Source organism: Gadus macrocephalus, chromosome 13 (assembly GCF_031168955.1).
Source record: "Gadus macrocephalus chromosome 13, ASM3116895v1".
Lineage (NCBI taxonomy): Eukaryota > Metazoa > Chordata > Actinopteri > Gadiformes > Gadidae > Gadus > Gadus macrocephalus.
The window spans coordinates 2,378,751-2,389,285 of NC_082394.1; the positions used below are offsets into that span (position 1 = coordinate 2,378,751).

The following is a 10,535-nucleotide window of genomic DNA, read 5'->3' on the forward strand; positions in this document are numbered from 1 at the left end:
TAATAATAACCAAAACGTCATAAATACTCAAATAAACATTTGATCCAGTTTCATGTCCATGTTGTAAAACGCATGGTGGTAAATTATCCGTGCGTGTGGTAACGGATGGAGCCCGATGCGACCACGGCCACTGGCTGACACCGTGTTGTGTCGCACAGCCCGACAGTACACTCGCATTACACTCGCATTACACCCGGGCTGCCAGAATATCAAACACTGCGATTTCGGAGTGTGCTGCTGGAAGCGGAGAGAGCGCGTCGGTCCCCCGGTCGAACACAGCCCCCCTCGCTGGAGGGAGACCCGCGGAGAAAAGCTGCAATGTTGACAAGATTCATTCATCTGATTTGAGGAGGACGACTTTTTTGTGTCTCGGTCGCTGCTGACGTAACATTTCTACCATGCAAGGATACCTTTTCGTCTGCTTTCTGCACGGTGTCTCGGTGTTGCCCAGTGCGCGGAATCAGGCGTAATGCATTTCAGGGAACCACGCGGGCTGTAGCGATTCTGCGAGATAACGTTGGGCTTTGCAGCATGGACGCCGCGGTGGAGACGCGGGATTAGATCCATGTCCAGCGGGACTGGCCGGGATCTGGGGAATCATATTGTACATTGTTGCAGGACGGTTCCTGCCGCCGCTGCCCCCCGTCCATCCGACGTAGTTGTGAATTGAACATGGCGACTGTACCACCAGTGTATTGCATCTGCAGATTACCGTACGACGTAACCCAGTTTATGATCGAGTGCGACGCCTGCAAGGACTGGTTCCACGGAAGGTAAGGGCGCCGTGTTCATCTCCACATTTTGTGCGCATTTGCGTTGTGTTTTGTGGCGGGGCTCTTTATGCGTTTGACAGCTTTGTGGCGCCGTGGCTCGTCTCCATTCGGACCCGCTCCGAGAGAGCAGCCAGGCCGCTCGGAGAAGAAGGCGGAGTCACCCGAGGAGGCTCTCCGGGGCTGGGACATTTTCGAACGAATTACACCAAACATAAATACAAACCAAACACCACCGATCATTATTTAGTAGTCGTGTCGAATATAAACCATGGTGTTGATGTGTTGTGTTTGTGTGTGTTGATGTGATGTGTGTTGTATTTTATGTGTGTGTGTGTGTGTGTGTGTGTGTGTGCGTCCCGGGTAACTCGGAGCGGTCGACTATCATTGTTGTAGAGAAGCGGCGGGTGTCTGAGACGCCAAAGCGAGGGATCTTCCGCGGTGCTCCTCGCTACCTATCGCTCCGTCCTTCGCCCTTCATAGCCGCTCTGCACGCTGTGTTATGTGCAAAACGCTCACTTTGTGCCGTCGTGCTCCGGCCATGGAGAGAGAGATAGAGAGAGTCGTTATTATTCGGTATTAAATCACGACCCCCGTCTCCTCAGCTCAGTGGGGACCAGCTGGTCCGGTCTGCCAGGAGCCATGGCTGACAATCGGCTCGATCTGCAAGGGCTTTCAAATGCAATGTTATGGCCGATCGCTGACGAAGCACTGTTGTGTTTTAGTGAGACAATCCCACCAGATTATAATCTATTCTGGGTATACAGGATGGTTAGTTCTTCTAATTTCAACCCCCCCCCCACCCCCCGTCGCTCCTCGCCGTCCCGCCGCGTTCTCGGACCTCGATCCGAGCCGAGCGATCATGTTCTCGGTCACCGAGGTGGTGTCGGAGCCCTTGTTCATCACACCCGAGTTGTTTATTTTGCTGCCGTGTGCACGTTTAGCGGGGGGGGGGGGGGGGGGAGACAAGGACGCATGGTTGATATTTTATTGAGTAAAACGCTAGATCTGGGATGTGGGGCTTTCGAAGAAGCTCTCGGATGGCTGGGCAGCATTTACGCGCCCGAACATTAACCCCTCACTGCTGCTACGACGTCATGTTAACAGCAGCTTGTTACAGAGCCCGGCGCAGAGGCTGCTGTCAGCTGACGTCCTCCTCCCAGAACGGACCGATTGATCACGTTTACCCACCTAATCTAATGTTATGTTGTGTTAAGTCATGTTATGTTATGTTTCCGCTCTCTCTGGTAGTGCTGCTGCTTGATAAAGAGGTGGATGTCTAGGCAGACATGAGGAGGGAATAAAGCAAGCCTCCTAGATGACATGGTTTATAACGGTGTAGCTATGACGACCACAAACTTTTGGGTCAATTTGAAAGTAGAAAGATAAGGATGTGGAAGTATCATATATTTAAAAGATTTGTGGTGTTAAAACAGAATGGTGTCCCTCCCGCAATTAAGCCATGTTTTGTTTTGTTTTGGCCGGCTGCCAGAGCGTTTGAAACCCTGATGATCTGTCAGCTGTGGTGTCATACACACCACAGCCGTGGTTAATAACAGTGGTGGACGGACACGAGGACACACCACTGGACGCGGGTGGGGGGGGGAGACGATGTAGGGGTACACTAGGACACCTTCATCGTCATCTTAGGTCGGACCGGTCTTTTGCATTTTTATTGCTCTTTACGGTTGTGTTTGCCAAAGGACTGGTGTGGAGAGACCGCAGTCCCCCCTATAGGTCAGCCATCCAGGGGATTTATGTTTAAAGGCCGGTAATAACACAACACTAGACCAAATGTGGTGTTGTTGTTGAAAAAAAATCCGATTCGGCAGCCATCTTTGTGTGTGAGTGTGATGGACTTCACTTGTCTCAGCTGTGAGCTATAGATGTTGTTTTAACATGAGCCAAGACAAAGGTTATTTCCTGTTTTTCTGGTAAAAGACGTTACTTTCCTGAATCACAACTATAGTATAACTTCTGTATGTTTGCATGTCAAATGACTTAATTCAGATTAATAATAAGTATGACTAATACTATTCCAACCTTTGGCTCGTTATATCTTTAAATATGGCTGTAGCATTAATACACCAGCCACACCCTATGCCTATTTGTTTAGGTGTTCTACTTCGTATGGCAGGCCCTACCAAATGTTCAATAATGACTGAGGACAATGATTTTGGACAGTTCCAGAACGTAGCAGTATATACTGTCTATATACGCCACGGTGTATATTCTACTTCTTATTGTGAAGGAAAACAGCCTTTCTTCCTCGAAACCATCACTGAACATCTCTTTGAAACCTTTACAGACTGAGTCAAACTCATTTCTGCTGCTGTGTTGAGAAGTGTTTTTGAGTACAGTAGTGCGGTTGGAGGAGGAATCAAGAGTTTATTCCTCCTTCAAGATTTGATTTGCGGTGTCTGCGACGAAGGCCAAATTGTGTTATCCATATTATTTAATGTCACAATCACAAAGCGTCTGGGCTGTTCTGAGGGATTACAATCTGACGGTGTAAATGAAAAAAGGTAAATTTCCTTGGTTTCCTTTAAAGGCACATCTTTCAAAGTGCCTTCAAAGACGCTGGCTTTTAGAGCAGACGTCCTAATGGGAATGGTAGTTTATTCAAATCAGGGATATGCGACAGTTAGCTGCTAATGCTCATTTTTTTTTATAAACTCCTGATCCAACGTTATTATGTTTAGACCAAAATACGACATCCTGATATTTAGTAATTTCCACCAACATATTATTTTAGTATTATTATTATTATAACACAACAAACAGCCTTATCAACTTCTAATCGGCTGTTTACCCACCAACACCCAATCCTGGCAATAGAAAAGGAATTTTTTTGGCATTTCTGGTCGTCAGCAAATATGAAAACAGCTTAGGTAAACAACCCGATTGGTCCAGCTAGGTATATGGCCCATGAGATTGATCCTGCTCTGGCCCCCTGAGACCCCTTACTCAGAATTATTCTGGTGGGCCTCAGGGTTCAATTCCAGGCCCACTGTTATTCTCAAGCTACATGTTTACTCCTTATTGTTCACTTTGTGTTCTTCTGGCTAGAAACGAATCGGACCGGCTTCCCGGGCTCTTGTCTGCGTTTCTGTAGCTAGGAGTTGCTAATAGCTCCAGGCTGGCGCTACACCTGGCAGGCAGAGTCGAAATCATTACAACTGAATTAGTTTTTTTAATAACGCAGAAACTTGTTTTTATGGGCAACATATTTCGTCATAATTAGAAAGCCTTCTGGAACTAGTTTGTGTTACCATTCATACTAATTATTCATATTAGAATGTCTTTCTTGGTTGTCTTTGTGTCCATATTTTGAATACCGCTGGTGGATTTCAGGTGAGTTTTTTTATGCCAGGCACGCCTCTGGCATGTCAAGGGCTTGTGCTGCAGGGAATGTGAAACGAAAGTTTACTGTTTGAAAAGTCTCAAATATCTCAAATATAATGACATTCAAACGACGACAAGTCAGGGATAAACCTTACATCTGCAGGTTACATCTCCTGCATGGCAATTAAAAAATAATAAAACAGTTCACAGGCAAGAATGGGATATCTAAATGTATTTGAATTATAAACATAGAACAAGAGCATAAGATGTCAAATATTAAACTTAGAACAACTTCCAGTCTTCTGCAGTTCCTCGGTGACTGAATAATTGTATCATCTCAATACAGGGAGATGATAAGCAGGCGATAAGTTGTTTTTTAAACCATCCCATTAATCTGAGAAAAGGGTTCATAGCGGTCCACAGTATAGTGGGGACACTGGATGGCTGTCCGTTGCTATAGCGATAGTGAAACCAGCAGTGTCTGGTTCCTGCAGATGTTGCAGGCCTTTGTCATAGACCCTCGCTGATGTTCAGTTTGGTTACTCTATCATATCTTCTAAGGAACGTAGTACCATCTTGGTACCATTTAAATGATTGAAAAAACAGAAATATAACACTGAGCAGCAACATTCAAATCAGATAAATACATTGAGGGGGTAGATGTAAACAAACACGATGACCCTCTACTTATGGTAACGATAAACAGACTAAATCTGCAGGTGCTGTGATTGTTAATCTATTACCAACAGAGTCATGCTTTCATGGATTCAAATGAGAACGAAATTGAACGTACTTCAGCACGTCTTGCCAAACTCTCTCCCGACCGAGCTCTACCACTATTGATCGAACAGCTCTATTCACAACTAATGGCATGACGTTACACTTTAATTAAACTCTTTACGTCCACGCGGTTTAAAGACCATGTTCAGGGGCCAGCCCTTTGAACTCCTCGACCATGTTCCCGTTAACCGATGCCATGTCTTATAATCTATTTATTATGAAGCCTTGTCAGCAGTCGGCTCACTTTGTATCCGCAGCAAATGACATCTGTGCGTGTGTGTGAGTCTGTCTATTAGCACATGGGTGCACATAGAGCCGGTCTAGAGATGGCTGGTTTAAATAGCCAGTGTTTACGAGCCATCCCCGCCCCATGTCAAAACGTCAGGACATGAGGGTACATGATGTTTAGTGTGTTTAGAACTATGTGCAGTTCACGATGCATTAAAACATGGCCATGTCCAGTTTAATCCTTGAATTGTGTGTGTGTGCACGTGCGTCTGTACATTAGTACATACAGGAGCAGGTACGCATGTGTCCTCCGTCTCCGTCCAGCGGTGCCTGCGAGGGGCTGTGTGTTGTGTGTGCGTGTGTTGTGGTAGAGCCACCTGCTGTACTCACTGACTCCAGCCCCGTCGGGCCCTGGGGCCGTAATGAGCTCGGTTGCAGCATCACTTGACTGGCTGAGCATTCCTTCCTCCAGGGCCTCTCTAGGCCTCTCTATACCTATACTCCTATGCCTCTATATCTATGCTCCTATATCTATGCTCCTATGCCCCTATATCTATGCTCCTCTGCCCCTATACCTATACTCCTATGCCTCTATATCTATGCTCCTATATCTATGCTCCTATGCCCCTATATCTATGCTCCTCTGCCCCTATATCTATACTCCTATGCATCTATATCTATGCTCCTATATCTATGCTCCTATGCCCCTATATCTATACTCCTATGCCTCTATATCTATGCTCCTATATCTATGCTCCTATGCCCCTATATCTATGCTCCTCTGCCCCTATATCTATACTCCTATGCATCTATATCTATGCTCCTATATCTATGCTCCTATGCCCCTATATCTATACTCCTATGCCTCTATATCTATGCTCCTATATCTATGCTCCTATATGCTCCTAGGATCCTATATCTATGCTCCTATGATCCTATATCTATGCTCCTATGCCCCTATATCTATGCTCCTCTGCCCCTATATCTATACCTCTATGCCTCTATATCTATGCTCCTATATCTATGCTCCTCTGCCCCTATATCTATACTCCTATGCCTCTATATCTATGCTCCTATGCCCCTATATCTATGCTCCAGCTCCTATGCTCATGTATCCTCAGGCACCCATGAGGATTCCCACGGCAACTCCATGTGATGTTTTGTTGTTCAGTGCATTGGGTTCAAAATCGAAAAGCATTATGATTATGATGACGGTTCATACTATTATACATAAGACAGACAGAAGGCCCTGAAACAGCATGAGGTCTATAAGGTGAACTCTGACTCTGTACTCAAGGTTAAAGGGCATAGGCTGGACATTGAGAGGTGAGGAAGTATTATGGGATGTCGATTTTGTTTGTGTTCTTAATGCTGGAGCCCGATGACAAGGCTGTATGTGACCTCCTGTCAGGGCCTATAAATGGAAGAGGAAGACAACAAAGTATTATTGCCATCGGGGAGAGGGAGACTGGTGTAATGCTCTTAGAAGACTACTAATCCCAGTGTGTGGGGCTTAATACACTCAGAAGTAAGAGTCCGGAAAAATAACGACGTATAACTTATTATAAGTGTGTAACCAGAGTCAAATGTAGTTCATATCCCAAATCATTTAGATTAGATTAGATGGGTATAATAAAATCAACCCTGCTATCATAAGTATATCATTTAGAAAATTAGATACCAAAAAAATTATACCTATACCTTCAATTAAGTTATATTTTAAATCGTTTATGCACATGCATCATTTATTCTCAACTACAGTAGTGCAGTGCCAATTGATTTATCACGTCCCTAAGGAATGCAAATGACAACGATCAAAATGTGTTTTTGCGGAATCGTAATCGCTTGCAAATGGATGGTGGTGCGACACCGCGCTGAACCCATTCGCATCTCCCACAGATGTCAACCATGTCTAGTATTTCTACGGACCGCCTACTCCTCCAGTGAGCTCATATCCCTGCCCCCTCCCACACACACACGCGCACGCATACGCGCAAGCACGCAGTCACATGCACACGCAGGCACACATGCACACGCACACACAGAGAGAAAAAAAGCACAACATTGGAAACTCCCGCCCATGTTTTCAGAAGCAGGGCCCCCACATGGCAGGAATCTGCTACTACAGCGGTTTTTAATACAGCGAGCCTAATGTCTAGTCTCGTGCTTTTAAAAAAAAACAAGGATCTGTTTGTCAGTTCAAATTTGTGTTTTTAGTATGTTGTCATATCCTCTTCCTCTAACGGTTGTGACCCTCCATTGCTCTGATATAAAATGCATTTTATTAATCCCAGATGGGACGTTTGGGAAAGAGCAAGGCATTAACAGTGGCAGGCGAATTGGTTATATTATTGCATCTCGGGACAGCCGTACTAAGAAATGTAGTTTGCAAACTGTCTTACAAGACAAATGTATAAAATATTCTGTATTATATTTAACATTAAGTCATTGAGCAGCCACTTGTATACACAGCTTTGTATTATTAAGTGACTAAACAGTGATTGCAGATGTCAGATGACAGAACACTAACCACTACACTATCCTGAAAATATTTTAGAAAATAATGATGTTATATAATCCTCCCCAGATAAGCAATGTCTATCTCTCCTCCTCTCGCAGAGTAGTTTCGAGGGAGAAGATTTTCTGGAAAGACCTGCCACCGCGAGTAACGCCGCCATTGTTGCTAACCAACTGCCAGCGTTAGCTGTCAAAGTAGCGAACAGCTTCCTCACTGCTTATCGATCGGACTTAGTGAGGGGAACCCACTCTACAGTTAGGCTTTTTTTTAAGTCTTTCCGCCCTTTATTTAACATATTTTATCCTGTAATTTTCGACCCCATGCTATAATCTCCTGGTAAACCACAACGACCCCCCCGCTGGACGACCAAGACACCCGTAGTACGCACTGCTACGACTGAACGGTGTTGACTGAATAAAACTCATCACTTATTTAAAGCTATTGATTTCCCCGGGCTGGTTTAAAGTGACAGTGTTTAGCGGCCGCCCGTGTCTGCATATAGCACTAGTGTTTACTAGCCTCTGTCGCCCCGTATCCGAACGTGAGGACATTAGGGGGTATATGATGTGCAAGGAGGTCGAGGGTTCGGTTTATTGATGCAGTAAAACATAGCCATGACTAGTTGAATTCTAGGGCCAATGCTGGAAGTAGGAGCTCCATAATACAAGGTTAGCTCTAAATCAATCCATATAAAAGTCTGATCATGAATGGGTTTAAAAGCTTTTAGTTAAAAAAAAACACTTTTGACCAGAGTCTGCCTGTTCCTTCTGAGTGGAACCGTGAGCAAACAACTCAATTTCTCAAGCACAGGGTTTTTGATTGAATGTGGATTCGTTTTTCTGTCCCTCAAATTCGATTATAAAATAAACTAGTCTGGTTTTCTGAGATTGGGTTCCTGTGGGTTCGAACATGTGTCACCTCTGACCGATTCTGAGGAGGACAGGGAAGGCTGCATCGCGATGATTAAATACTGTCTCTGTTTACTTCCAGCTGTGTGGGTGTGGATGAGGATGATGCCCCTGATATCGACATCTACCACTGTCCCAACTGCGAGAAAACGGACGGTAAATCCACCCGTAAGTGTCGGCCAGGCGGAACGGAAGGCACGCTGTGACTGTGTCGGTGGAGATAACTGTGTGTCCTTGGAAGTGTGTTTTTAACGTTGAGGAGTGGGTTGTTTAACTGTGTTTCTATAGGGGATAGAGGAGGTAATATGTGTTTGTTTCGATCGATTGATTGATTGATTGTAATTAATTGCAAATATTCAAGAAAAACATGTGTCATCAATTGGCAGAAACAAAAACAAGGATATTTTTTCCTTTTTTCTTAACCCATTTGAAAAGGGTTATGTTTGTGTTGATTTACGTCTTGTTTTTTTTCCAGTCAAAAAGAAGAAGAACTGGAACAAACAGGACACGGGACAGAGCACCGACATCAAGGCTGTTCAGAATGGCAGCCAAGTGTTCATCAAGGAACTCCGTAGCAGGACGTTCCCGAGGTGAGATTTTAGCGTCCTAACCGGGTGAAGAAACGTCCACAAGAGGGCAGTCTTTGACCACTTTGAAAGAAGTTCCCTATCAGTTGGGATACACTAGGATGTCGGTTTACAACACATATTTGGTTTTATGTCGCCGGATTGTAATCCAACAAATACTTTCACATGATTCTTATCTATCTTTTTTTTTATCAATTCAAAGATTTACATTTAGAGTTGTCTCACTTGGAAATTCTCAACTCTCTTTCCTTCACATTTATATTGCAGTCTGTGTAATATAAAGTCCCACAATGGGTCAGTCTTGGGCATCTTAAAAAGCATTCCAGTGTCAGTTAGGTTCGACAGGCCCACATTATAAATTTAAATTTAGTTTTACGACATCCACTGTAATATAACAAACCACCCAAGCCACGTCCACCCACGTGTGTTGAGTTGAGTCTCCTGACCGCGGTGCTGTGCGTGTCTCCCAGTGCGGAGGACGTGGTGGTGAAGCTGACCGGGCCCCAGCTCAGCATGGACTACCTGGAGGAGAACGGCTTCAACGAGCCCATCCTGGTGCTGAAGAAGGAGGGCCTGGGCATGTCGCTGCCCGCCCCCACCTTCTACATCAGCGACGTGGAGAACAACGTTGGTGCGTGGCGGCTTCGCTTTGTTTCGACGTCATTGTCTCCAGTCTGGGTTTAACAAAGTATATCGTCACAGTTGAATTGCTGAATTGTTGTAAGCTGCGTGATGTTTTGGCAGTCAGTTGAAGTGCTTTCAAACTGTTTTGAGTTTGGTAATTACTGCCAAATTATAATAATAGAACCGATAATAGCTCATCATTCCCAGTAGAGGGCGCTGGTACTCCATATTTGAGCGAAGGCTCCCACCGTATTCAAAGAATAATAGACAATAAGACTAATTCTTTTTTCATTCTTTCTCTGATTTAAATCCTTGTTTTCATTCGTTTTATGTCTATCATTAACCTTTACAGTTAATAATTCCCTATTATTATTTTAAATCGTTTTCTTTTTTGTAAAGCTCTATTTGAATTCTATCATCATTATCCTCATTGTTATGTGCTGATGGTTCTGTGTTCCTCTTTGCCGCCATCCAGGCCCTGATGTGGGCGTCGACGTGGTGGACGTGCCCAAGCAGACGGACAGCAAGATGAAGCTGAAGGAGTTTGTGGACTATTACTACAGCACCAACCGCAAGAAGGTCCTGAACGTCATCAACCTGGAATTCTCCGACACCAGGTGACGAAAGAGAAAGTGAAAGTGAAACCGGGCCCTGAACTGGTTTGTTGTCGCCGCTCTGATTAGTGTCGTGTTTCGTTGTTGTTCTCAGCGATTGATGTACACATCACTGAGACACTCATTTAAAGTACAGCACAGGGATGGATAAATGGTATCTA

At 44.6% G+C, this 10,535-nt stretch overlaps 1 protein-coding gene across 4 annotated transcripts in view; it reads left to right on the forward strand.

Moving 5' to 3' along the window:
• The first annotated feature begins 111 nt into the window (after positions 1-111).
• phf2 (PHD finger protein 2) overlaps positions 112-10,535 on the forward strand; it is a 25,401-nt gene continuing 14,977 nt past the window's right edge. The window contains exons 1-5 of one of the 4 annotated variants that reach the window (XM_060070194.1): positions 112-773; positions 8,632-8,705; positions 9,025-9,139; positions 9,607-9,767; positions 10,236-10,377. In XM_060070194.1, the coding sequence (XP_059926177.1) occupies positions 673-773; positions 8,632-8,705; positions 9,025-9,139; positions 9,607-9,767; positions 10,236-10,377 (593 nt within the window). In that variant the 5' untranslated portion in view covers positions 112-672. Of the gene's footprint in view, positions 774-8,631; positions 8,718-9,024; positions 9,140-9,606; positions 9,768-10,235; positions 10,378-10,535 lie in introns of all 4 variants that reach the window. The other 3 variants (XM_060070193.1, XM_060070196.1, XM_060070195.1) reach the window with 3 other exon arrangements.